The 25,756-nt window shown below is 42.1% G+C and overlaps 3 protein-coding genes across 4 annotated transcripts; 2 read left to right on the top strand and 1 right to left on the bottom strand.

Annotated features, from left to right (window-relative positions):
• Positions 1 to 3,022: 3,022 nt before the first annotated feature.
• LOC126997986 (proteasome subunit alpha type-4-like) lies at positions 3,023 to 5,693 on the bottom strand. The gene is made up of 5 exons (XM_050859255.1): positions 5,540 to 5,693; positions 4,494 to 4,699; positions 4,034 to 4,200; positions 3,724 to 3,854; positions 3,023 to 3,495 (listed from the first exon to the last, which is right to left on the bottom strand). Exons 1-5 carry the CDS (start codon positions 5,540 to 5,542, stop codon positions 3,205 to 3,207), a joined length of 798 nt encoding a protein of 265 aa, XP_050715212.1. The 5' UTR covers positions 5,543 to 5,693; the 3' UTR covers positions 3,023 to 3,204.
• A 1,861-nt stretch (positions 5,694 to 7,554) lies between these two features.
• Positions 7,555 to 13,170, top strand: LOC126997983 (uncharacterized). 2 transcript variants are annotated; one of them, XM_050859252.1, is made up of 4 exons: positions 7,555 to 7,930; positions 9,092 to 9,276; positions 10,488 to 10,604; positions 11,554 to 11,864. In XM_050859252.1, exons 1-4 carry the CDS (start codon positions 7,894 to 7,896, stop codon positions 11,626 to 11,628), a joined length of 414 nt encoding a protein of 137 aa, XP_050715209.1. In that variant the 5' UTR covers positions 7,555 to 7,893; the 3' UTR covers positions 11,629 to 11,864. The 2 variants fall into 2 exon arrangements, with proteins under 2 accessions (XP_050715209.1, XP_050715208.1); XM_050859251.1 differs by lacking the exon at positions 11,554 to 11,864 and adding an exon at positions 11,877 to 13,170 and having other exon boundaries at positions 7,571 to 7,930.
• Positions 13,171 to 14,799: 1,629 nt separating this feature from the next.
• On the top strand, positions 14,800 to 25,335 carry LOC126997981 (dehydrogenase/reductase SDR family member 12-like). The gene is made up of 9 exons (XM_050859250.1): positions 14,800 to 14,969; positions 16,459 to 16,541; positions 16,685 to 16,818; positions 19,291 to 19,386; positions 20,845 to 20,969; positions 21,267 to 21,402; positions 22,309 to 22,425; positions 23,067 to 23,169; positions 23,354 to 25,335. The coding sequence occupies exons 1-9, from the start codon at positions 14,914 to 14,916 to the stop codon at positions 23,464 to 23,466; spliced, it is 963 nt and encodes a 320-aa protein (XP_050715207.1). The 5' UTR covers positions 14,800 to 14,913; the 3' UTR covers positions 23,467 to 25,335.
• Positions 25,336 to 25,756: the final 421 nt, after the last annotated feature.

The following is a 25,756-nucleotide window of genomic DNA, read 5'->3' as shown; positions in this document are numbered from 1 at the left end:
CCAAGAAGCCAGGTGAGTGAGCAAAGCAGATAACAGTCATGAGGCAATGCAGGTTAAATTAGATAGTGTGAGGCCCTTCCATAATACTGGAGAGAGAGAGAGAGAGAGAGAGAGAGAGAGAGCGCATCTAGAAGGATTGGATTTCGATACTTTTTTTTATTTTTTTTTTTTTTTTCAGCCTATTGCTTTTTTTAATAATGCTTGCTGGTCAATCCCAGGCTATTATAGTGCAGGCAAGTGCTTTTACAGTGGTGCCCTCTTGCTTGGCTCATGCTGCCTCCCAGAACTCATATTTTATCCATTTTACACTTTATCTACAGTCTGGGTTGGTAGGTGGTCATGAGACAGCATGTGGATAGGCTCAGGCCACTGAGTGATGACTGAAAATTGTCAGCTTGTAGTGGCGGGTGGGACTTGAACCTGGGTCCTCTACGACCCCACATGGCATGCTGATTACTCAGCCAATGCCTCCTCCTGTTTTTTATATGCAGCCCATAGCACTGGGATGTTCTGTTTGGGGCCTAGTGGTCAGCCCCAGCCTGTTAATAGTGAAGGTGAATTTTTTTTCAAGTGACTTCCGAGATCCATGGCTCACGTTTGGCTTGTCCCTAAGTTTTCTACATGAGGCATTTCCAGTAGTGTCACCTACAAGTCAAACGCTTTGGTCTCAATGCATATGGAAGCATACGAGCCCAGGGTAGCACTTGCCTTTCTGCACCCAAAAGGCAAATGCTTTTCATCGGCCAATCAGTGAGTAGTAGCCACAGCACCACATCAGTCAAGTTCCCGTAGGAATGTATTTTGAAGAGTAAAATATAGAATATAATGCTCTTTGAGACCCAGAAAGTTGGTGTTGTATAAAGAAATATTTATTTTCTTGTCATTTCACATTAAAAAGAACCTGAAAGAAGGGAAGATGATGCGTTTTCTGATGATATTTCGCATCTTTTTGACCGATAGGCAGCGTTGTCTGACTCTATTTTGTGGCTGTGACTTTAATCTCGGAGCAGTGTTATTTTTTCGTGTTAGTGCGTTTCTTGCATCATCTCAACATAATCATCATGTGCGGGCGAGGAAATATATATTTTTGCAGTATTATAGTTGACATCAAGCTAAAACAAGGAGAAAATTAGTTGGCTCAGAACTCATACATGCGAACTGTAAACACAACTGCCACCGAGGAATCGTCTGCCACTGTCCAAGTGATAAGGGGCTTTTTTTTCCCAGCCCGTTCTTGTGCAGGCGAGTGTTTATAGTGGCGCCATCTTGCATTGGCTCATGCTGCCCTCCCGGAGCTCATCTTTAATCCTAGAATCTAGAGTCCGGGTTGATAGGTGGTCTTTTGGACAGCATGTGGGTAGTTTTAAGCCACTCGGCGGCGGCTGAAAAATCCCAGCTTGGTGGCACTGGGTGGGGATTGAACTCGCGTGATCCTGAACACGGCGCCGTCACTCTGTCGACTCAGCCACCGCCTCCCCCAATATATAATATACAAAGGATTAAGCACAAGTGATCTGTAGTCATCCTCTAGGAACAAATCGTTGAACTCCTCCATCTTGCTACTACCGACAGTGTGCACTCTGTACTTGAGTCTAAAAAGTGATGTACACAACAGTGTTTCCCAAGGGCGGTGGCACCTGTCGTCTGGCAGTGGGGCTATGATATGTTTTCGGTACAAACACGCTTACAACTCAAATGCTGTATGCTGTGGCGGACAACTACTGAACACGCCTGTGAGGGTATTCAAAATTAAGCATCGTTGCCCTGGCACTCCATTCCATATCTTTAGCATTCAGGGCCTGTGGTAAATACATGTCCCCATATTAGCCTCAGACCTTACTATTATTTCCGATTGGGGCAAGAGGAACCTGGTGTCCTTCAACGCCTCAAAAACACAGTTTCTCCACCTATCTACTCGACACAATCTTCCAAACAACTATCCGCTATTCTTTGACAACACTCAGCTATCACCTTCCTCAACACTAAACATCCTCGGTCTATCCTTAACTCAAAATCTCAACTGGAAACTTCATATCTCACCTCTTACTAAATCAGCTTCCTCGAGGCTGGGCGTTCTGTACCGTCTCCGCCAGTTCTTCTGCCCCGCACAGTTGCTATCCATTTACAGGGGCCTTGTCCGCCCTCGTACGGAGTATGCATCTCATGTGTGGGGGGGGGTCCACTCACACAGCTCTCCTTGACAGAGTGGAGTCAAAGGCTTTTCGTCTCATCAGCTCTCCTCCTCCTACTGATAGTCTTCTACCTCTCAAATTCCGCTGCCATGTTGCCTCTCTTTCTATCTTCTATCGATATTTTCATGCTGACTGCTCTTCTGAACTTGCTAACTGCATGCCTCCCCTCCTTCCACGGCCCCGCTGCACACGACTTTCTACTCATGCTCATTCCTATACTGTCCAAACCCCTTATGCAAGAGTCAACCAGCATCTTCACTCCTTCATCCCTCACGCTGGTAAACTCTGGAATAATCTTCCTTCATCTGTATTTCCTTCTGCCTACGACTTGAACTCTTTCAAGAGGAGGGTATCAGGACACCTCTCCTCCCAAAATTGACCTCTCGTTTTGGACACTCCTTTGACCTCTGTTCGGGAGCAGTGAGTAGCGGGCTCTTTTTTTTTTTTTTTTTTTACGCCCTGGCACTGTCTCCATAGCTGTAAAAAAAAAAAAAAAAAAAAAAAAAAAAAACACGTGGCTGACTGATAAGTGGATTAGTACTTTATCTCCTGCTGTCTTGCTGTTATAAGCCAATGTAGCAAAAATAAAAACGTGGTTAGTCTGAATGTTGCAAAGCCATGGATGGTGAGGTAAGGTGGGGTTGAGTGTACAGGAGCTGCCTTGTATAGGCCAACCAGCCTCTTGCAGACTCCTTACGTTCTTATGTTCTTATGTTAACCCTGTGACTCAGATTGAGCCTTGAGGCCTGTGAATCGCTAGCCCAGTGAAGTGTGCTGACCTCTGTACACTACCAGTGTTCATGCAAATGAAATAGGTACAAAACATCAGATGAGTTTTATCACTGTTTTATTAAAAAGTGATATAACTAGGGATTATGTGGGCTAAGCAGAGACATTTTCCCTCACAAAAAACAATGATGTAAGTACAGCACTTACTGATATATAGAATCAAAAGCTGAGAACAGACACTTACTCTTTACCTCAGAAGACACATCCTAAATGCACTACTAGGTTAGACCTTTGGCTTGCTCGTACTAGGGCCAGACTGCTTGTCTTGCTTGGCAGCCTCAGCGTCTGCCTCACGCTTCTCATGTTCCTTGATCAATCCCTGCACCTCGGCCACAGGTTTGACAATGATCTCTGTCCGGTTTTCCTTCCTTACTAGGGTTGCCAGCTCCAGCTTCTCTGCGTTGAGTTTGGTCATGTCCAGGGTCTTACTCATCACCTTGAGGGCCAACAGCAGGGCTTCATGTAGGTCTGTCTCCCCAACCTTGTACTCCTGCTTCAGGATGGACACAGCTGCCTGTGGGAGGAGGAATACAACTCAAAGCCTTGTACTCGTGTTCCTGTCTATTCAGTGAAACACTGCAGACCGATAATATTCACTAAATAAAATATATATGACAATGGATCACAAATGGCCAAAGCAGCCCATGTGCCATATAGAAATCAACACCAAAAAGTACAATGGACTACTACATGTGATTTTATCATGGAACAATACAGTGTTCCAAGCTTCTGGACTACTCACCGCACTACTGTTGCCAATGCAGGTGGCCTTCCAGCCTGAGTAGTTGCCTGAGGGATCACTCTGGTACAGCTGGTAGCCATGCCTGTTGTCCCAGCCCATGTACAGGATGGAAACACCAAATGGACGCTTGCCTGGGGGGGAATGTTCATTACTGCTCTACATGACTTGGAATACTGAGGGAATTTTTGTTTCCTTACTTCATATAAGTAATTCTCTCTCTCTCTCTCTCTCTCTCTCTCTCTCTCTCTCTCTCTCTCTCTCTAAGTGTCAGGCAGTGTTTAAAGGGAATGTAAGACAAACACAAACACACCTCCTGTCTGTGTGTATGCCTGCTTGATGTCACACAGCCTCATAACCAGCTGTTCACAGGGTATGGGCTCGCCAAACTGCAGGGTGTGTCGCTGGGCGATGGCACGCAACTCGTTGGTCAAGACATTGGCATCGGAGGTGATGCCAGCCACACAGCACGCCATGTCCCTGGGGAAGAAGTAGACTACAATGAAAATATATACTTGCATATAGCATAGACATACCAGAAAACTGTAAGATAATGCAGAAATCTTAGTCATAAGAGAATCTAGTGACGCCTTTCATTAGTAATTACAAATCTTGATCTTGATGCGTAATGTCCAGGGCACCGTGCAGGTGCATAACACACATGTGTTTTAGTTACAAGTTTTAGTATGAGATGCCTGTACTTTAAATTATCAAATGATAAATAATAACAAACTATCTAAGCATTCTGTGGCAACAGAGTTCGGATCGCTTACTCATCAATTTTGTAGATCTTATCAGAGAGAAACACGTCATCAAGGAGTTTGTTTGTGTTGCGCCGCTCGGCCGCCAGCACTATGCCGTCATTGGCCAGGATGCCCAGGCAGGTGCCGGCGTGACCGATGGCCTCCATGGCATACTCCACCTGGTACAGCCGCCCCTCAGGGGAGAAGATAGTTGTTTTCGAGTCATAGCGACGAGCCTGTAAAGGTTAAGGGATTGTGAGCCACATGGTGATGGAAAGTTTCTGTTGGTGTGAGTGTAAAAAGTCTTGAGTAAAGATTAATAAATATGCCAATTCTTCTCTTGATTCTTTTTTATGAGCAGCGAGTAGCGGGCTTTTTTATTTATTTATTATTGTTTCCTTTTTTTTGTGCCCTTGAGCTGCCTCCTTTGTTGTAAAAAAAAATTTAAAAAATATTTATATATATTGTGGGTAAAGTTTTTAATTCATTATGACTCCTATTTCAATGGAAATTAATAATTTTAAGACCAATTTGAAAACTAATCACCCCATAACTGAGATAAAAAGCCACTAAGAGGCATAAAAATTAGGTGTTTGGTAGAGATTGGGACTTACACTGAGCTGTCCGGGGCCCCAGTGCTCATTGCCATTTCTTTGGCCCTTGAGCCCTTGAGGGTAAGGGGCCCTCACCCCGGGACACAGGGCGGGTGTGACATCCGGGTGTGTTGGTTTACCTTCCCCAGGGGCCCAGTCATCGGCCAGCCCGGGGGAGGCACCAGGCAGCACACCGGCCAGGCAGGCATCAACACCACGCCCTTGAGGAGACGTGCCTGCCATGCCATGACTCCCAAAGCAAGAAAATAATCTCACCCTGAACTGGAGCAGCCGACACCATGAAACACTGACTAAAAAAACAACAAAGAAAGGCGAGGTGACGATTTCCCAAGCAGCGCCTCATCCCACCTTATTTCCCCCTCAGCAACACCACACAGGAGGCATTTATGGGAGGAAATGAACCCTCCTTTTCTTCCTCTGCCTTTCCCTCGCCCCGTGTGGCCTGGTGAGGGATATACGTACCATTTTATCAGCTTTGTAACGCCCTCACCGGCTTCTGTGGCTCTCTGTCAGGTATTACTCAGCGTTTGTGTACATCGCCGCCATGCCTCAAACAGCTGACCCTTCACATGCGCACACTCACTTATTTTACTCATCTTCTCACTTATTTTATTCCTCTACTTCCTCTTCTTATCCTTATTTTATTCCTTATTCCTTATTCCTTATTGTATTCCTCTTCTTCCTCTTATTTCCTCTTCTTCTTATCCGTATTTTATTCCTTATTCCTTATTCCTTATTTTATTCCTCTTCTTCCTCTTATTTCCTCTTCTTCTTATCCTTATTTCTTATTCCTTATTTTATTCCTCCTCTTCCTCTTATTTCCTCTTATTCTTATCCTTATTTTATTCCTTATTCCTTATTCCTTATTTTATTCCTCTTCCTCTTATTTCCTCTTCTTATCCTTATTTTATTCCTTATTCCTTATTTTATTCCTCTTCTTCCTCTTATTTCCTCTTCTTCTTATCCTTATTTTATTCCTTATTCCTTATTCCTTATTGTATTCCTCTTCTTCCTCTTATTTCCTTTTCTTCTTATCCTTATTTTATTCCTTATTCCGTATTCCTTATTTTATTCCTCTTCTTCTTATCCTTATTTTATTCCTTATTCCATATTTTATTCCTTTTCTTCGTCTTATTACCTCTTCTTCTTATCCTTATTTTATTCCTTATTCCTTATTCCTTATTTTATTCCTCTTCTTCCTCTTATTTCCTCTTCTTCTTATCCTTATTTTATTCCTTATTCCGTATTCCTTATTTTATTCCTCTTCTTCCTCTTATTTCCTCTTCTTCTTATCCTTATTTTATTCCTTATTCCGTATTCCTTATTTTATTCCTCTTCTTCCTCTTATTTCCTCTTCTTCTTATCCTTATTTCTTATTCCTTATTTTATTCCTCCTCTTCCTCTTATTTCCTCTTATTCTTATCCTTATTTTATTCCTTATTCCGTATTCCTTATTTTATTCCTCTTCTTCCTCTTATTTCCTCTTCTTCTTATCCTTATTTTATTCCTTATTCCGTATTCCTTATTTTATTCCTCTTCTTATCCTCTTATTTCCTCTTCTTCTTATCCTTATTTTATTCCTTATTCCGTATTTCTTATTTTATTCCTCTTCTTCCTCTTATTTCCTCTTCTCCTTATTTTATTCCTTATTCCGTATTCCTTATTTTATTCCTCTTCTTCCTCTTTGCAACACTAAACCATCAGTCAAGTAATTTTTGGAGGGATTTATAATCATTGTTTTGCTATTTGTATTGTTATTTCATTTTCTTTCTCAATTTTTAGTTTTCTTTAGCTCTTCCTTTCTTTCCTTCTTCCTCTTCCTCCTTCTCCTCCTTCCTCTTTTGGCTTCTCTTCTCCTCCTCCTTCGATCTTCTTTTCCTCCTCGCTTTCTTCTCCTCCTCTTCCTTAATTCTTCTTCTTCTTTTCTACTTCTACTAGCTTAATTCTTCTTTAGACCGCTAGCCTATTAATTATTAAGTCTTACATCTATTTTACTTATTGATTTAATTGTATTGCCTATAAGTGTTACCATATTAGGTTTGTGTATAAATAGCTATACTTTTACCTGTTTACTATTATTAACACCTGTATGATTATAATAACTTGCAGGTACCCGCATGTGTGTGTGTGTGTGTGTGTGTGTGTGTGTGTTAACCTTGATTAATTATAGGAGTTATTAGCTAAGGGTTTATATTTCTCCTGTCCTATATAGCTTGTTCATCTTCTCCAATATGGCTCGACTTTCTCCATTTTTTCATCCTCATTCTTCCTTTTTTTTCATTCTTCCTATATAATTATTTCCTTCTTGCTTCATATTCCTCCTGTTCCTCCCTCCTGTCGTTATTGTTCATTATCTTCTCATATTTCTTCTCCTCCTTCTCCTTCCTCTTTTCCTCCTCCCTCTTCTGACTTCTCTTAATTCCTCTTAATTCCTCCTTCTTTTCCTCCCTCCTCGATTGCTTCTCCTCTTCCTCCTCCTAGCTCCTTCTTTTCCTTCTTCCTCTTCGATGCTCTTCCTCCTTCTTCTTCGTTTCCTCCTTCCTCTTCCTCTTCCTCCTTCTTCTTCTTTTCCTCTTTCCTCTTCTTCCCGCAACAATAAACTATCAATCAATCAATCAATCCTTTTCCCTTTCCTCCTTCTGCTTCTCCTCCTCCTCCTCTTTCTGTGGGCGTGTCTAACTCCACTGCGCAACGCGAATTATGAATAGAACAAGTATCAGTCAGTCCTTCCTCCCCACGGCACAAGGAGGGACGCCACCCCTGCTCACACACCTGCAAACACACCTGTAATCCCTCCTGCAGGTGTACCCGGCGGGATGCAGCAGGGCCAGCATGGGGGCGTGTCCCTGGCAGGTGTGTTGATGAGCTTGGGTGCACCTGAGGGGAAGGAATGTGGGGTCTGCTTGGCTTGTGTGGTTGTCTGCCTTATTGTGTTTATTTCCAGGGGTTTATTTTTGTGTTATCTTGTATCTCTTTTGGTTTGTTTCATCTGATTTGTCACTTTTATTTTTCCGCCCTCACCTCCTGCTCGTCTCGTCACAGCTTCCCCCTCTACATTTGGAAGTTGTGTTAGGGTGGTGAAAAATATGGTATTATTAGTGTAGTTTATATTAGAGAAGAACATACACTTAGGGTAATGACTGTGGTTTGTTTGTTCTTCAGTAAATATTGACCAAAGATATTAATGCTTCTTAAGGTATTCAGGAGGAAAACCGTAAGTGATAGCTTAGGCAGAGGAGAACAACATGCTGCTAAACGGTGACGAATTTGAGGCACTTAGATATGGCCCCCTACTGGAGCTGAAGACCACAACAGGTTACATCTGCAACCAGCAAACCATCGAAGTCAAACACCACATCAAGGAACTTGGAGTGTATGCGAGTGATGACGCCACCTTCACATTGCACTACGACAAGATCACAGCAACAGCCTGAAGACTCACTGTTTGGATACTCCGTACCTTCAGAACCAGAAAACAGGACTGTATGCTGACACTGTGGAAATCCTTGGTGCTCCCTAGGCTGGAGTGCTGCTGCCAGCTGTGGTCCCCACACAGAGTGGGGGATATATCAAGGATAGAGGCAGTGCAGAGAACATTTACCAGCCATATTGATGGTATGGAGCACCTCAACTACTGGGAAAGGCTACAACACCTGCATCTCTACTCACTACAGCGGCGCTGAGACAGGTACACCATCATGTACGTGTGGAAAACTCTCGAGAAGCTGGTACCAAATGCCGGCCTCCAGGAACACCACCACCCAAGGCGTGGCAGGGTTTGCTACATCAAGAGGACTGAAGGTGTCCTCAAGAGTGAAAACCATCGTGCACAACAGCTTCACCCACACTGGAGCATGCCTGTTCAATGCAGTGTCTCCCAGCATAAGAAACCTGACTGCAGTAGCACCCAACACCTTTAAGTACCACCTAGAATAACCTTTAATATTTTTGGTCTATCCTTCCAATAGCAGCAACACTACAAGGCACTCTTCCTCATACTCATCTTTCTTCTAGTGCTGGTGATGATGGTGCGGGTGGTGGCAGGGCAGCAGCAGGAGGAAGAGCAGGGGGGGCAGCAGCAACAAGGTCCTCTCTCCTGCTGGTCCTGCTCAGACAACACCACCGGCCAGTGCTATGATCTGGACCAGAATAATAAGAATCTTTCGCAGACCTGCAACCCCGAGGAAGTCTTCTGCTCGGTAAGGGAGGGTTAGAGAGGCTGGTGCTGTTTGGTTTTCTCCTCCTCCTTTAACTTTTCCTCTTCCTTTCCTTCTTATTCATCATCTTTCCCTTGCTTTTCTTTTTTCTCCTCTCTCATTACTCTGCATCTTCTCCTCCTCTCTCTCTCTCTTCCTTTTCCTTCGCTGTTCTTACTCTTTCTTTTTCAATTCTTCCTTTTTGTCTTCTTTTCCTTCTCTCTCCTTACTCTTTTTCTCCTCCTCCTCCTCCTCCTTCTTTTCCCTTTGCTTCTTTTCCTCTCCTGCCTCCTTTTCATCTTCTTTTCCTCACTTTCTTTTTCTCCTTTCTTCTTATTCTATTTCTTCTCCTCCTCCTCCTTTAACTTCTCTTCCTTTAATTCTTCCCCACTGCCTTTTCTTTCTCCTTTCTCATTACTGTTTTCTTTTTTGTTTTTGCTCATTACTTTTTTCTTTTTGTTTTCTCTCTGGTGTATGTGCTTCTGCTTTTTCTTCTTCTTGTTTTCATTTCTCTTGATCTTTCTGACTTTTTTTAGTGTGTGTGTGTGTGTGTGTGTGCGCTTCATCCTATATACACATTAGCATCTCCAAATTTTCTTCTTTATCGTCACAATTTCTTCCTTTTATCCTCTTTTTCACCTCTCCTTTTTCCTCTTCCTGCTTTTCCATCTTTTTCTCTTCCAATTCTTTCTCCTCTCCATTTTCCTCCTCTTCTTCCATCTCTTTCCCCCTTCTTGTTCCTTCTCCTCATCCTTTTCCTTCCTGTTTTCCCTCTCTTATACTTTCTTCAATTTTTCCTCCTTCTCTTCATCTCCTTTTCCCTTTTTATTCTATCTCCCTTTTCCTCCTTTTCCTCCATCTCTCCTTCATATTACTTCTTCTCATCCTTTTTCCTCCTCTTCCTCTATCTCTTTCTTCTTATTCCTATTTCTCATCCTTTTTCCTCCTCATCTTCCATCTCCTTCCTTCTTTTTATTCTTTTTCTCATTTTTCCTCCTCTTCCTCCATCTCCTTCTTCATATTCCTTCTTCTCGTCCTTTTTTCCTCCTCTTCCATATCTTTTCCACTTCTTTCTCTATTTTTTCCTCCTCCTCTTCCATCTCTTCAGTAATGCCAACTCTTCACTACATCAGCAAGAGGGAATAGCACTGTTAATCGCTTTGTTTTACTCCCTCACACCAGACTCGCCTCACTCATTCACTCTTCCTTCTCAGGTGAACCGGATCTGGTATGTGGTTGAGGGAGAGGCCAACGAAACAAACTTCAGTCTCAATCGTACCTGTGTAGCCGGCTGCAGCCCCTCCTGTGTGGTGATTGGGGACAGGACTAAGGTATTACAGTATTATTCATTTCATATTTCATTGGTGGTGGGAGAAGGAGGAGGAGGAGGAGGAGGGTCATGTACTTAGAAGAGGTTTAGAGGTGGAGGTAGAAGGGAGGTGACCTGCTGAAAGACTGAAAAGGACCTGGAGATTGTGTGTGGAGGAAGAGATGAGAAGAATGAACATCACGGAGGGGAGAGACTCGTAGCATGTCAACTCCATAAGGAAAAATAAGGATGCTAAACGAAGAAGAAAAAAAAGAGAAGGTTGTGGGTACATGCTCTGGCCGGGCTTAGTCTTGATGTGGCTGGCTTGCTGGTATGGCCTATGTGTTCATGTTAGTTAAAGTCACTCAAGTAGAAGCCAGCCCCTCTCCAAGACTGTGTTATCATCCGCTGAGGGACAAGTTTAACCCCCAAGAAAAATAAAGTGTCCATGAACAAGTTGATACCAATACTTGATCTATAAAAAAAAATGACCAGTTAAAAAAAAATCCCCTATATTTGGTCTATGATAAAAAAATACCATTTACACAAGAAATTTCAATAAGGTCTGGGGTTTAAACATTAATTTAGGTATATAATCTCTAATCTATAATTTTTACCAATGTATATGAAAAAAATGAGCACACCAGCATGATAACTTGCCCTGGTTGGAGGCTGAAATCTTTTGAAAAGCATAATGCAATGTTTGGTATACTGCCTTGGAGAACAAACTTTATGCAGCAAATCATGAAACAACAGTTGAGTATAGAAGAGACTGCAGACAATCAAAAATATCTTAGTCACACAAAATTTTGCCCATTCCTATCATGTGGAGGTTGATGTATAGCTGCAGGAAAGCTCAAAGGTCTAGTGTCAGCAGGGTAGGTTGAAGCATTGTTTGATATAAGGCAAAGTAATGGCTAAGTAAACATTCCCCAGGATACATTTTTAATGCCAGTAATATACTTTCGCAGGGTCTAGAGAGGCCGCTGTCTTCTCACCTCTACACCAAAGCTTTCCAGATGCCACTTAGACAGATGCAGCTTTAGATCAGCCATGATTCTCTTGTTTCTCAGCACTCATGATCCATGGAAGGCCAGAAAATTGCTAAATGTTGAGACAAACTGGATCCAGTTCTGATGCATGTTTCTTGGATGCAGTTCAAATTAAGTGATGCCACATGAAGGATGCAATACTGATACTGTACCCTAGTGTTGTGGTGTTTGGGACTAAGCATGGCCAAGTCCCCTCTTGTGTCTTGTCAGTATGTCATTCTGAGGCATCGGTTCTCTTTTAGATCCACTCCTGCACTTCGTGTTGCACTTCATCACTCTGCAACATAGGAAACTCTGCGTCAGCCCAGCCCATGGCCAGCACACCCCTGGTGACAGTGCTGGTGGCAGCCCTGCTGGTGGGGGCCTGGCTGAGGCCAGCCTTGCCTGTGGTTCTCTTCCTCCCAGCCGGCTAAACCTCTGCCTCCACAAGCGTGTGTTTGTGTGTCTGCTTTGAAGCTTCAACAAATTCAGTATTTTTATAAAAGAAAGTATTAGACATTTTCATGTCTTGGGCACTGTTTTAAATTTTGAATGAAATGAGCGAATCATCATCTTAATATGTATTATCAAGGCACTAACCAATTGATAAAATTGCCTTGGAGGAGGGTATGTTATGCACTATTCTATGCATTCTGCAGTGATGCTTGGGCACTGCTGGCACTGAGAGCATGGATGTGTACCTCAGTTATTATGGGTAAGAAAACAGAGGACAGCCATAGATTGAGGCACTCCTCTTTCTTCTTTATTTTCTTGCCCATTACTTGTTTGTGCCAAATATAACCAAGCTACACATTTCTGAGGACAGAGCCATAGATTGAGGAACTCCTCTTTCTTCTTTATTTTCTTGCCCATTACTTGTTTGTGCCAAATATAACCAAGCTACACATTTCTGAGACTTTTTGTGTTTATCTAGTCACCACTGAGGTATGGCAGCAGTCAGCCCATGTTGCATCTTGCTCAGCTCAGCAGCAGCAGCAGTAGCGGTTTTGTACAAGCACATTCTGGTGGAGAAACTTCCGTAGCTCAGGGGTCTGCAGAAGATCTGCATTCATTAAAGATCTACCAATCTCTCGGCCATTGGGGTTTTGGAAAAGAGAGGGAGTCATAACCAAAGCATTCAATGTTTTATCCAGTATTTTGACTTTCCCTACATACCAGGAGACCAGCAGTACCTTTTGACTGATTATTTACATGAAGTTGTTGAGTTGTTATTGTTGGACAGCTTCACTTGATTTCGTTTAGGCACATCAGGCTATGAAATGAACTGACTACTTGCCACATTGCTTCCCTGGGCTGTTGCTTCTTCAGTCTTAATTTGCTGAAGCTATTTGCATCCACTGACTGAGTGAAGTTTTGAAGCTTAGTGGCTGGTTACCTCATTAAGATTCAAGACAGCTGTCCTGATCTCAATTGAGCTTTAAATAATCTTCACAAATTGTTATTTATTCTATTAATATATGATTATATATATTTAGGAAGTAAGGACATGTTATGGCAATAGTATTAATAAAGTATTATTAAACTCTTAAGCTCCTAGCCTTGGATACTTTCAATGTTTACCATATTAACTAGAGTTAAAAAAAAAGTATGGCAAAATAGATGCCATGGATGTCTGTTGCACAGATTATAGTAAAGCACTGGTTAGTGTGCCTAGCTATGAATCCGTGGGCCTGGGTTTGAATTCCAACCTGGGCAGTCATTATGCAGATCATCCAGCTGTTCATCCTCTATTTCAGGCTGTTCGAAAAATGGGTATTTGGAGAAACCTGGAGTAGGTAAACTGTGGTAACCTGGATGTCATTCTGGCCCTGTGTCCTGGAGTAATGGGTTCTTGCCCATCACAGGCTCAAAGCCTAATGTGACAATGATGAGCACTGTAGCTTTGTGAAGATATAGTGTATGCCCTGGGCTTCACCTTTACCTTTTGTACTTAAACATGTACATGAGAGAAATAATTAGGGCATGAACAAGGAGACATCAATGGAAATTAATATCCCAAGGAACCTGTGTTTGGGAGTCTTCTGGGCAGGGAGAGAGGGTCATGAATGATGTGGAGAAAGAGGGAAAAAGTCGTAGCAGTAGTTATGTGACACACTTATTGTACTGAAGATGAATGGATATACTGAGATAATGGGGAAGAGAATTGTGGAATCCAAATCATTAATGGTGGTAAAAATGCAATGATCCAGAGGATGGGTAAACTGTGAAAGTAATTATGAAGACTAGCTGAGATATGGAAATATGAAACATGTTAAGAGTTGGTTAACAAGAAGAGTAAATAAAAAAAAATGAAAGGTATGGAACTTTATTTTTAATTTTTTTTACGTTGTTGCCTATTGCGCCGGTAGGCATCTTCCCGGTGGGGCCTGATGGTCGGCCCAAGGCTTCTTCCAGGTGGGGCCTGATGGTCGGCCCATCCCGAAACTGTTATATACCATTTTAAATAGGGAAACTATGAATCGGCCAACATCTGTCATGTTAATTATGAGTGACAGATATCAGATGCTCTTGATATCATGATAGGCACACAACACACCCTCTAGCAAAGCCTTGGTGCCTCATTATTATGGAAAGTAAAGACAAAAATGTCTATGGGAAGTATTAGTGTGTTTCTGTTCTTTTTTCCTTTGATAACCTGTTGAGGAAAGGTCAACCAGGTGAGTATTCCTGCCATGAAAATGAAGATTGCAAGAGCTGGCTATTGAGAGGCAGGGGTGAGGGAAACAGATGTAGCATAACTGGACCCAGCAAGCAATAGTTAGTACTTTCATTTCCAAATCATTCCAGTATCTTACCAGCTTTATGCAACTTTCCAGCTGACTTGTGATTGCTTAAATGTTGGCGCAGTAATGATTAGATAACCTCTCAAATTCATGTATACATATTTTACGTGCTATCGAGATTTAATTAATGAAGTTTTACGTAAAGGTACTACCAATTTTCAGGTGAGTCCCCCCTGAAAGGCGTTTGTTTACATAGTTTTCTTCCTCGCGGCACCACGTGTTGTGTAAGCAAGGTTGACATTTGGGTACTCTTATGGCAAGTTAGGTACTATGGCTCTCTCTACTAATACGTTCAATAGCCTATTTTCTTAACCTGGTACATTTTGTTCTTATAGGATGCGTTTCATAGATTCACTCTGGTATTACTCGTTAAATCCGTGAGGCTGAGCGGCGTCTGGCAACACTGAGGGAGTGACGGCGGAAGGTAGAGGGAAGGAAGGGGCCATAAATTCCTCCCCAGATAAGCTTTGCACAAGGCCGCGGAGAGAGCATCAGCATGTCATTCTTCAGGAACACCGTCTGGTTCCTCAAGGGGCTCAAGGAGTACACCAAGTGAGTACTAGAGGCGCCAGGGCGGAGTAGAGAGGTAATGAGAGGCTTGCTAATGTTACGTGACGGGGCGAGGCACAAGTACTCCCGCCACGCCCTGTGCAATGGGGAGGGAGGTATTGATAAGCCTAACCTATTTTTTCTTTGTTTCTTATTACATCTCGGTGTATTTATGGGTCAAGAATACCTATGTGTGTGTTAGGGAAGTGTGTAGTAATGAGGACGAAACTAGTCAACGAGCTGCTCACCTGTTGGGTTGTTAGGTAATTATCCACCTGTGAGATCACCGATGGTGTCTTGTAAGAACGTTTAATTATTGTGTAACTGGTCTGGAGGCGAAATGTATGTGAGTTTTATGATGTCAGTATTGCTTTCAGGGATATAAAGATCTCTTTGAAGAATTATTATATGCTTGTCAGAGTTTAGTGTTAAGGTGGGCAAGCAGGTGAGGCAGCTGGCAGTTTCTCCCTTCTGGCTTCTTGGGTGACTGATGATATAGTGTTATCCTTGGGGCCCCTGTGGCTGGTGTTGGTGGGGGATCTGCCATGCCTTTGTAACTTGGTGTTGGTGGGGATCTGCCATGCCCCTTTGGTTTGGTGGAGGTGGAGGGCCAGGCATACCAGCCAGCCATTTATCCAGGTGGGGCTTAAAGCTGTTTTTCATGGTGTTTGTCTTGTCTTTTAAGGTATACATCACTTTACCCCAATGTATGTAAAAATGTCTTATCACCCTAATAAGCTTGAGCTGTTTTTACCCCAATATTGCTCAAATGAACATGAAGTATTGGTTAAGATTCGTTTTAGTACCGTGCCAGTATTTCATTACCTACCTTATGAAACATCACTAGCTCTTCATATATCTTTTCTACAAACATTCAACAATCATGGAAATGCTTTCAAAATTCCATTAAAGGGCTATTTATTGTTGAAAATAGGGGATGATATTCACGAAAGTGTAGCCTCCTCTGGCAGCGGCTGCAGCTGCGGCATCGGTGCAGCCGGTGTTGCGAGAAATACCTCCTCGCAGAAATAAGTTGCATATAGCTTACATGTGGGGGTTCCAGGGGGTGGCGGGGGTGAAGCCCCCCCTGGTGTTTCATAAGGTTGGTAATGAAATACTGGCACGGTACTAAAACAAATCTTTACTGAAGTATCTTTTTACCCCAATGATTGCTGATTGCAAAGGAAACCTCAGTATTCATTGGGGTAAAAAGATATTTAATTTTTATTGGGGTAATAAGACACCTCATGCTTTAGTGGGGTAAGTAGACATTTCAGCACATATTGGGGTAAAAAAATGTCATATTTTAAGTGCTATGGAATGCAGTTGAAGAGATGCACACCATTCTGGGTTAAACTGTGATGATATATTATGGTTGCCAGGGCTTATGATGAGGCCTTTGATTAGTGAAGAATAAAAAAAAAAGTTCCTCAGAAATAAATTATGGAATAGGACCTAGTAAATAGTTTGTGACACTTCATGTATCCCTCAGCTCTGGCTATGCCCGGGCCTGCAGGAGTTTTGTTGAAGCTGACCTCCAGGTGGACTGTGCTGGACTCCAATATATGATTACAGGTGACTAATGACTTTTTATATATGCTGTTATCTCACATATTCTGGGTACACTACTATCTTAATTTACAGCTGCATAGGAATTGATCTTTCATCATGGGGTTGATTGAGCAGTATGATTTTTTTAATTTCTTTTATTATCTCAGGTGCAAACAGTGGAATTGGGAAATGCATAGCACTGGAGATAGCCAAGCGAGGTGGTACGGTGCACCTGGTGTGTCGCAACCCCACCACGGCAGAGCAGGCCAAGACAGAGATCATTGAGGCCTCCAAGAATGAAGTGAGTGTTGGGGACAATGTGGTGCAGTTATTGTATTTTAGCTTTGATAACTTTGTTCCCTGTTTTATTTTTTTTTTTTTCTATAGTAGGGATTAGGAGTATACTTTTTGCAGTATTTATATGTTCTTCTTATATATATACCTGGTACTTATATACTTCTAATCCCTACTGTAATAGGGACTAGGGTAAAGATTTGTTTTAATGATGTTACTAATTTCAAAATTTCTGAATAAAATATAATGCTGTTTATCATGGAGACAGTATTTTTCTCCGGAAACGACTAAAAGATTGACTTTTCAATGCCTTTTGTGGGCCCGCCGCTGTAGCCGCAAAATAGCTCGCAGAGAGGTTCAATTCGGGGGACCCGTGGGAAATTGGGGTTTTGGGGTGGGGGAGCATATTTAAATTACGTACTCCAACTGAACTTTATGACTTGACAGCTAATGGGGGGGCTTCGCCCCTCTCAACCCCCCTTCTAATAAGCCCCCCCACACACACACACATATGCGACTTATTTCTGCAAGGAGGTATTTCTCGCAACACCGGCTGGACCACCACCGCGGCCGCCACCAGAGGAGGCTATGCTTTCGTGAATATTATCCTCTAATTTCAATAATAAAAAAAAAATTGTCCTTGAATAGGATTTTGAAAGCGTTTCCATGATTGTTGAACGTTTGTAGAAAAGATATATGAAGAGCTATAGTTCATCAACTCTAACTTGAGCCCTGTGGCCTGGCCCGGGTAACCCCCCATTGTTTACACATCTAGCAATGACCTGCGCATGGCAATCTGTCTCACTGTTAGTCTGTACGTTATCTATTTATGGAATATAAATATATTCATAATATGACTGCATGGTGTTATGATTGGCTTGGGATTTGAGGGAAAGACATGGGCTCCGTAAACCTTCCATTTCACTTGGCAACGTGGCTCATGCGATGGTGCCGCACCATTCACCCTTCCGCCACCATGGAAGACTCACTAAGGTCTCGCTTTCGCATTCTGCACAGCCAAGCAAAAGATATTATATATAATGTGAATAAGAGAGAGAGAGAGGGGAAGGGGGGTAGTGAGCTCCTCTGAGGAGAGTGATGGGGTCATGTGGCATATGCGCGGCTCAGGGGAGCCGTGCCTAAAGGCTCAAGTTAAATTCGATAGACCAACTTTAGTGATGTTTCATAAGGTAGGTAATGAAATACTGGCATGTGACATGAAGGATACAGTTTTATTCAAAATATTACTGTTTGCTTAAGGGGCGCTCCTATGGGTCTCCTCCTGCGCATATGGTACGTCCAATAGCTTTGAAATTGTAGTATGTTGTTTGTTGATGTAAAGAAATGATATTCTGTGAATTTCATCAAAATCGGGTGAAGTTTAGGAGAGACTCAAACAAAGCGTGTTTTTCATTTTTTTGTTTCACAGGCTTTATTTTTCAGTTAATCGCTTTGAAAAAAATACCATAGAAACTTTGTTTACCTATCTACATTTTGTTGGAGGTAAATTTTTTATTTTTTGTTTTGTCTTCGAAGAAAAAAAATTACAATTTTTTGTCACTTATTATTTTCTCCACTTTGTGTCCCGTTTTCTTTTGACATTTTTGAAAATCCATTTCCAACAAAAAATCGCCCTTTATTTGTAGTTTAAAATGATACCTTACAAAAGTCATTCAGACATTTTACCGATTTTGTGAAGTTATTTGAAGGTTAAAAAGATACTTTTCGAGATATCGGCTCCTAAAGACTTTTTTTTATATTTCTCCCTGTCTTGCCATATGTATTTATCTGATTGGTATGAAATTCTCACATATGACTGTATATACCTTGTTGACTTACCTCAGAATGATAAGGCATCTGGTCCCCCTTTCTAAGAAAGTATTACTCACTCGCAGGCGAGGGTGTCGGAAGGCGCCACCTTCCTTATTGTGGCCAGGTAGCGGGAGTGCCTTGCTTCTACACTACTCTCTTGCTTGTTTTCTGAGGTTTGGCCGCTCCATAAGCCCTCTTGGTGTTGGTGACTTTTTCTGGTTGCCTTGCGCTTGTACATCATTTGTCGGGACGTTTTTTTGGCTGGAGAGGAGAGAAAAGTACAACATACTTTTCCCGTCTGTCTCTCGCTTGGCACTGGCGCAGTGGCACGTCTCTTCCTCCCCTGCCTCTCCGCGCGAAGAAGAGTGTTTGTTGACTTACCTCAGATGACAAAATTTACAAAGAAATAAAATATTCTAATGCAATTTTTACGTATATACGAATGATACCGCATATGTTGACAAGAACGTCTTATGACGCGCATGTCCGACTATTACTCTAAAGCCCCCCCAAGGGGGAGGGGTTTTAATTTTACGAAAACAAACCTCACCACATGGTAATTTAGGGTTTCCCGGCCATGCTGAGCGAAAAACATGTACTCGTCCGATTTTAAATATATTCGTCAAAAAATATCCCATAATGTATTTCATTCCTTTTCACTGAACAGAACATCCATGTGCACATCCTGGACCTGTCAGACTCGAAGGGTGTCCACTCATTTGCTGCCAACTTCTGCAGCACCAATGATGCCCTGCATGCTCTGGTAGGTGTTCATAGCTAATGAGATAAAAAAGAACATAGCTAAAATAGACTGCTTTGAAATCATAATTGCTTTCATTTTTATTTATTTATTTGTTTATTTCACTGAATCTTGCTTATTTCTTTGGCATTCAACTTATTCATCTTCTATAATTTAAACATTTGGTGCAGTAAAGCCACAATATGGAGATTTTTTTGTAGTTTAACCCTTTCATTGCTAAACGCTTGCAGCAGGCGTTAGGCGTATTTGCTGGTGGCGCTAAACGCTCGCTGCGAGCTCCTGCAGCACTCAAATCTCCCGCGTATGAGAGTGTTCCAACACTAATTCTCACAACACAGGATTGCCAATTGAGTGGGTTCTTCACTTAATTTGGTGGAAAATCATATCAGCCCAATGGGCAAATCTACGGACGAGCAACTAGTGGATGTTCTTGCCCAATATAGCGGCATTTTTGCATAGCTTCACCTATCACCTGACTGTTTCTTTGACCAAATAGTTGTAGATATTGCAGGTAGCAATACTCCCTTACCAGAGTCTGAAAAAGAGATGTCCGCAGTTACCTCAATATGGCTGATCATCCCGCACGCACCGACGTAAGTGTTAACATTCAACACTCCCTGAACGTGCATGTATGTTCGCAAGAGAGGCATACATAACCGACTCCTATAGATCTGGACCTCCTCTTTCCAGTGGTGTTTTTGGTTTTTAGCTGTGATGAATAGTTTTTGAGATACAGAGGTTAAAAGAACCCCCCCATTGGGCTCCCCGACTGCGCCAGAGGGGATAGTCGTGTTTAATAGAATCCAGATCTTCATAGTTAATCATATTAGATAATTAAAATTATTCCTTTGATCCATTATTAAACAAATGTTCCAGTCTTCTGGTACATCCCCTGTTCCTTGATAACTCACAGCTATCCTCCTCTTCTACATTAAACATTCTTGGGCAGTCCTTTACTCAAAATCTCAGCTTGAAACTTCATATCTCATCTTTTACTAAATCAGCCTCCTTGAGGTTATTCTGTACCATCTCCAGCAATTCTTTTCCCCCTCCTAGTTGCTAACCATACACCTACAAGGGCCTTGTATGCCCCTGTATGGAGTATGTATGCATCCCATGTGAGGGAGGGTTCCACCCACACAGTTCATCTGGATAGAGAGGTCCCACCCACCAGACACCACAGCCTAGCCTACCTTAAAATATGCTCCTAATACTAACCATACCCAAATTTTCACCATAACTGTTACCATTTATCAACATTTATTACTGTTTTAACTTTATTCATCTATGAGTCAAGGAGCATCTATACCATAGAAAAAAAACTTTCCAGTTCTTACAAATCTTCACTAGCATATCACAGCAGGAGATGGGCAGACAGTGACCAGAACTTGTAATGGTGTGGTATAAGAGAGTTGAACCCTTCTTTTGTTGTTGAGCTTAGGGTTTCCTTCTCCTGTGCAGGTGAACAATGCTGGCTGTATGGTGAACACTCGGGAGGTGAACGAATACGGCTTGGAGAAGAACTTTGCCACCAACACACTGGGCACCTACATCCTCACCACCCGCCTCCTTCCCCTTCTGTCCAAGTGAGTGGTGCTGGGGTGGACATTCAACTCACATTTTTGGCATTATACTTTATAGATTTTTCGTTTGCTATTACTAAAAACAGCACAATTACAAAGCTTTAAAATAACACCTAAATGAGCTTTCTATGATGAACAGTAACTTTGCTTTGAGTGTTAGAAGTAAAACATCACTATGGAACCGTTTGAAATTCCCACGAGAAAAGTGCGGTTTTCACAGATGGCCGTGATGGGAAAGAGTCAAGAAAACATTTAATTAGTGATATTTAACTTTACATCTTTGGTTATCTTCTTGCACAGAACTGAGAAGTCACGAGTAGTGACGATCAGTTCAGGAGGGATGCTGGTGCAGAAGCTGGACGCTGGTGACTTGCAGTTTGAGAAGATGAATCCCTTTGATGGCACAATGGCTTACGCACAGAACAAGAGGCAGCAGGTAATGTGTCATATCACGTCTATCAGAAATCATGTGGTTACCAATCTTTCCTCTATCCACCAGTCCCTTCATCAACCCTTCCTCTCTCCATCAGTCCCTTCACCAATCCATACTCTTTCCATCAGTCCCTTCGGTAATCCTTCCTCTTTCCATCAGTCCCTTCGGTAATCCTTCCTCTTTCCATCAGTCCCTTCACCAACTCTTCCTCTCTCCACCAGTCCCTTCATCAACCCTTCCTCTCTCCACCAGTCCCTTCACCAACTCTTCCTCTCTCCACCAGTCCCTTCACCAACTCTTCCTCTCTCCACCAGTCCCTTCACCAACTCTTCCTCTCTCCACCAGTCCCTTCACCAACCCTTCCTCTCTCCACCAGTCCCTTCACCAACTCTTCCTCTCTCCACCAGTCCCTTCACCAACTCTTCCTCTCTCCACCAGTCCCTTCACCAACCCTTCCTCTCTCCATCAGTCCCTTCACCAACCCTTCCTCTCTCCACCAGTCCCTTCACCAACTCTTCCTCTCTCCACCAGTCCCTTCACCAACTCTTCCTCTCTCCACCAGTCCCTTCACCAACCCTTCCTCTCTCCACCAGTCCCTTCACCAACTCTTCCTCTCTCCACCAGTCCCTTCACAAACCCTTCCTCTCTCCACCAGTCCCTTCACCAACTCTTTCTCTCTCCACCAGTCCCTTCACCAACCCTTCCTTTTTCCACCAGTCCCTTCACCAACTCTTCCTCTATCCACCAGTCCATTCAGTAATCCTCCCCTTTTACACCAATCCTTCCTTCTATTCACCAGTCCACTCTGTGAACTTAAGTTAATTGAATTTTTTTTTGCTGTTCCGACTTATCCTTAATTCTGAGTGAAATAAACCCGACCAATGGGTTCACCGTATAATTTTTCCACAGGTGGTGATGACGGAACAGCTGGCCACCCAACACCCAGAGGTTCACTTCTCCGTCATGCACCCGGGCTGGGCAGACACCCCAGCTGTACGCACCTCCATGCCTGATTTCTATGCCAAGGTAGGATATACTTTAGTGTTAGGGTAGACAGGATTAAACAAGATACCATTGTTGTGAGGTGGTGGTTCTCAGTAAATATGAAAAGCAGAGTTGTTTATGTATGTGAGAGTGGAATAATGGTAGACAGGATTAAAGTAGATACCATTGTTGTGAGATGGAACTTCTCAGTAAACATGGATGATTTATGTATGTGAGAGGGGATTGGTGGGGGCAGTCTTGGTGGCAGGGGAATAAGGGGGGTGATAACATCTATGGCAGGGGAGAAGAAAGTAAGATAGTTTGGAGGGGTCTTGGTGAGCATTAGAATAAGCTTAGAAAGGATAATGTTAACAGTTATAATGAGTGAGGTACAATTCGTATTTCCTGGACAGTAAAAGAGAATGGTTTGAAGTCCTACGCCATGCCATAATGTAGATCTGGGCACTAAAGAAACAGATCTCACCAAATAACTAATGCAACCTCACCTGAATACGCCATGTCATAATGTAGATCTCAGCATTAAAGAAACAGATCTCGTCAAATAATTCATAATGTAAGTTCACCTAAATAATGACCTAATATCCTCGGATGATAACCAAGCCCCTCATACAACCAGGCAGTGCTACACAATAACCTCACCTGACTGGCCATATTTTCCCCAGATGAAGGACAAGCTGAGGACTGCAGAGCAGGGTGCGGACACGGCAGTCTGGCTGGCTGTGTCGCCGGCCACCCTGCAGCAACCCTCGGGACTCTTCTTCCAGGGTGAGATGCCACAGCAGGGTTATTTTTTTTATTTCAGTTTTGTTGTAAATGAAATATGCCTGTTCTGTGGCTCAAAAAACTTCCTTTGGTTTTTATTCATGTATCTATTTTTGCTGTGATTGTACTTCCCGAGTTTTATCTTCTCATGGTAATTTTTCCTTGCAAATTTCATCAACACTTGCAGACCGTCAGGCTGTCTCCACCCACCTGCCGCTGGCCTGCACCAAAGCTGACTCCAAGGACGAGAAGCAGCTGATGGACACTCTTGAAGAGCTCGCACAGAAGCACCAGGCCTGATTACAAGCCGTGCCTGCATCATCACAGTTCCTGCCAATCAACAAGTAGAAGCACAAAGATATTTATATATTTCATATGTGTATTTTTATCAGTAATTAATCTCATCTTTCTATTCCTCAGCCATCTTCTCAACTCCACTTAAGTGTGTGGCTGGGGTTTTTGATTTCTCAGGTATTTTGAATGGCAGAAGTCTAATCTTCTTAGCCTTGTTACTTTAAGTATAGACAAGCCTTGTCATATGTATGGTCATTTTATGTATATTCACTTATCTATATGCAATTTCATTTACATAAAATCTATTTATGCTTGCAATATTTGGATATGTGTATGAAATTGTGGCTCACCAACTCACAGTTTGCATACACATGCTTCTTCATTTTGTCTGTTAAGTTAATTCTACTCTGAATGGAGTGTTTGTGTCTTTCAGTATTTGTATACAAAAACATCCAGAATGCCTCCCAAGCATCCAGCAAGTGGTACCCCAATTGCTAAGTGGTTGTTTGTGCCTGTGAATTGGTGTAAAATGGTGTGGTTGTCTGTGCCTGTGAATCAGTGTAAAATGGTAAATCATTAGAAGGGCTGCATGGTGGAGGGCCCACTATTGCCTCTTGGGTCAGCTGGCTCTGCCAGATAAAGGGCAAACATGTCTGCACCAATACCACCAGTCTCCTTAGAAGAATATGACAAAACAAACACTACTAGATTGCCAGTGAATCCAGCATGTAGAGAAATTCCCCACTAAACAACCTATCTGCGTACGTAGATGACAAAATGGTTATCGAACGGTCATATACTGAAGAAATAATTTCCACAAGACTGTTAAGAAGCAGCTAACTTGAGTTCTGTGCCACTCTGGAGAAGTCATCTTTTTGAGAATTACTGTACATTGTGCAGTGTTCCAATTATGTTCCAATTCCCTCCCTCCTAAAAAATTATAGACATGTCTATAATTTTATTAGGAGAGAGGGAATTGGAACACAACCCCTCTATCACCATAATTTATGTAAGGCAACATTTTCATTGTTTGCTACCAAATTGTTATAAGGGATTTTGGTACAAAAGCCATACATATAACAAAGATTGCCTGTATGTTATGATCTTGATATTTCATGACATTTGGGACCAGTGTTGCATAGGATTCGTTATCTATATGTAAACAATTTTATATAACAAATTATCCTTCAGCTTTGCTCTTCATATGCTTGCATATTGTCATTGTTTGTCAAGGTGTTTTTCAGATGCATTTGTGAAGTGCAGAGGAGATTCTCAATGTGCCTTTTGAGTTGAGTGTTGCAACCAAAGAAAAGTATCACAAACTGTCAAACTTTAGTTACTAAAGTTGTAAGAACAAATTACATTAATCCTGTAATTTCTTGGATTGTGAAGCCATGTTGGAAAGGAAAATATTTTCATCATTGTAGAAGTAAAATATTCACATACATTGACAATATACCTTTATAGGCCTTAAAAATGCAAATAAATTGATGCATCACTTTGTTTCATAATTTTATATATGTAATTTTTCAATTTTATTGTTTGTTACAAATATTTATGTAAAATGCAGATGTCAATGTAAATGACCTTGCTGTGTTACATTTACCTCATGTAGTGATGTCTTGCAGGGCTTTCTGCTTGAATTACATTACTGCCTCCTTCTGGACAAAGATGATTTGCTTCTCAGCTGTGTGATCTACAATATCAAGATTGTAAGACGTCCACAACAAGGTCTTGATCAGGGTTAGATTGTGTGACAAGTTTTTATCTGGACCATGAAAGGTGGGTCATATTTGTCTTGGCTTTGTTGGGCCAACTTGGGAAGGTGTACTCGGGTGGTAGTGTTGGAAGTAGTAAAGGTGTATTGAAGTTCCATTTTGAGTATTTCTCTTTCCCTAAGGGAAGTAGATGGCAGCAGTGTATTTACTGGACAAAATCACAATTCTTATACAAGACCACCTCATAAAATGGAGACCAAGTGGCTATGCATGCATTTTTTTTTCCAAAAGCAAAATTTATATGACCTTTTTTAATATCCTGGCCCTGTTTATGGTTGTCATCAGTGAGTACTCATGGGTAATGTACAGACCCGATTTTTCATTTCCTATATTCTATATTTTCTGGCATACAAGACTAGAGGCATCAAATAGAAAGTTCAGATTCAGATTAGTCCTACTATGCTGTCTCCTTTTTGTCCTCACAGTATTAACCATCTGATTTAATATTTTTTTATTATTGGTTGAAAACCTTTATTAACAGCATTCTGTAGTGACTGAGCAGAGGATGGCAGTATGAC

The sequence above is a fragment of the Eriocheir sinensis genome, chromosome 13 (genome assembly GCF_024679095.1).
Source record: "Eriocheir sinensis breed Jianghai 21 chromosome 13, ASM2467909v1, whole genome shotgun sequence".
Taxonomy (NCBI): domain Eukaryota; kingdom Metazoa; phylum Arthropoda; class Malacostraca; order Decapoda; family Varunidae; genus Eriocheir; species Eriocheir sinensis.
This window is presented reverse-complemented; position numbering and strand designations above follow the sequence as displayed.

Bases quoted from the DNA above. Each gene is read 5' to 3' on its own strand.
- LOC126997983 (XM_050859251.1), top strand. From the start codon at position 7,894: ATGCAGCAGGGCCAGCATGGGGGCGTGTCCCTGGCAG. The intron at 7,931-9,091 runs GTGTGTTGATGA...TCTTTCTTCTAG, and splicing joins TGGGGGCGTGTCCCTGGCAG to TGCTGGTGATGATGGTGCGG. The intron at 10,605-11,876 runs GTATTACAGTAT...GTTCTCTTTTAG, and splicing joins TGATTGGGGACAGGACTAAG to ATCCACTCCTGCACTTCGTG.
- LOC126997981 (XM_050859250.1), top strand. From the start codon at position 14,914: ATGTCATTCTTCAGGAACACCGTCTGGTTCCTCAAGGGGCTCAAGGAG. The intron at 22,426-23,066 runs GTAGGATATACT...TATTTTCCCCAG, and splicing joins TGCCTGATTTCTATGCCAAG to ATGAAGGACAAGCTGAGGAC. The intron at 23,170-23,353 runs GTGAGATGCCAC...CAACACTTGCAG, and splicing joins CTCGGGACTCTTCTTCCAGG to ACCGTCAGGCTGTCTCCACC.
- LOC126997986 (XM_050859255.1), bottom strand. The intron at 4,201-4,493 runs GTAAGCGATCCG...CTTCTTCCCCAG, and splicing joins AAGATCTACAAAATTGATGA to GGACATGGCGTGCTGTGTGG. The intron at 3,496-3,723 runs GTGAGTAGTCCA...CTCCTCCCACAG, and splicing joins GCATTGGCAACAGTAGTGCG to GCAGCTGTGTCCATCCTGAA.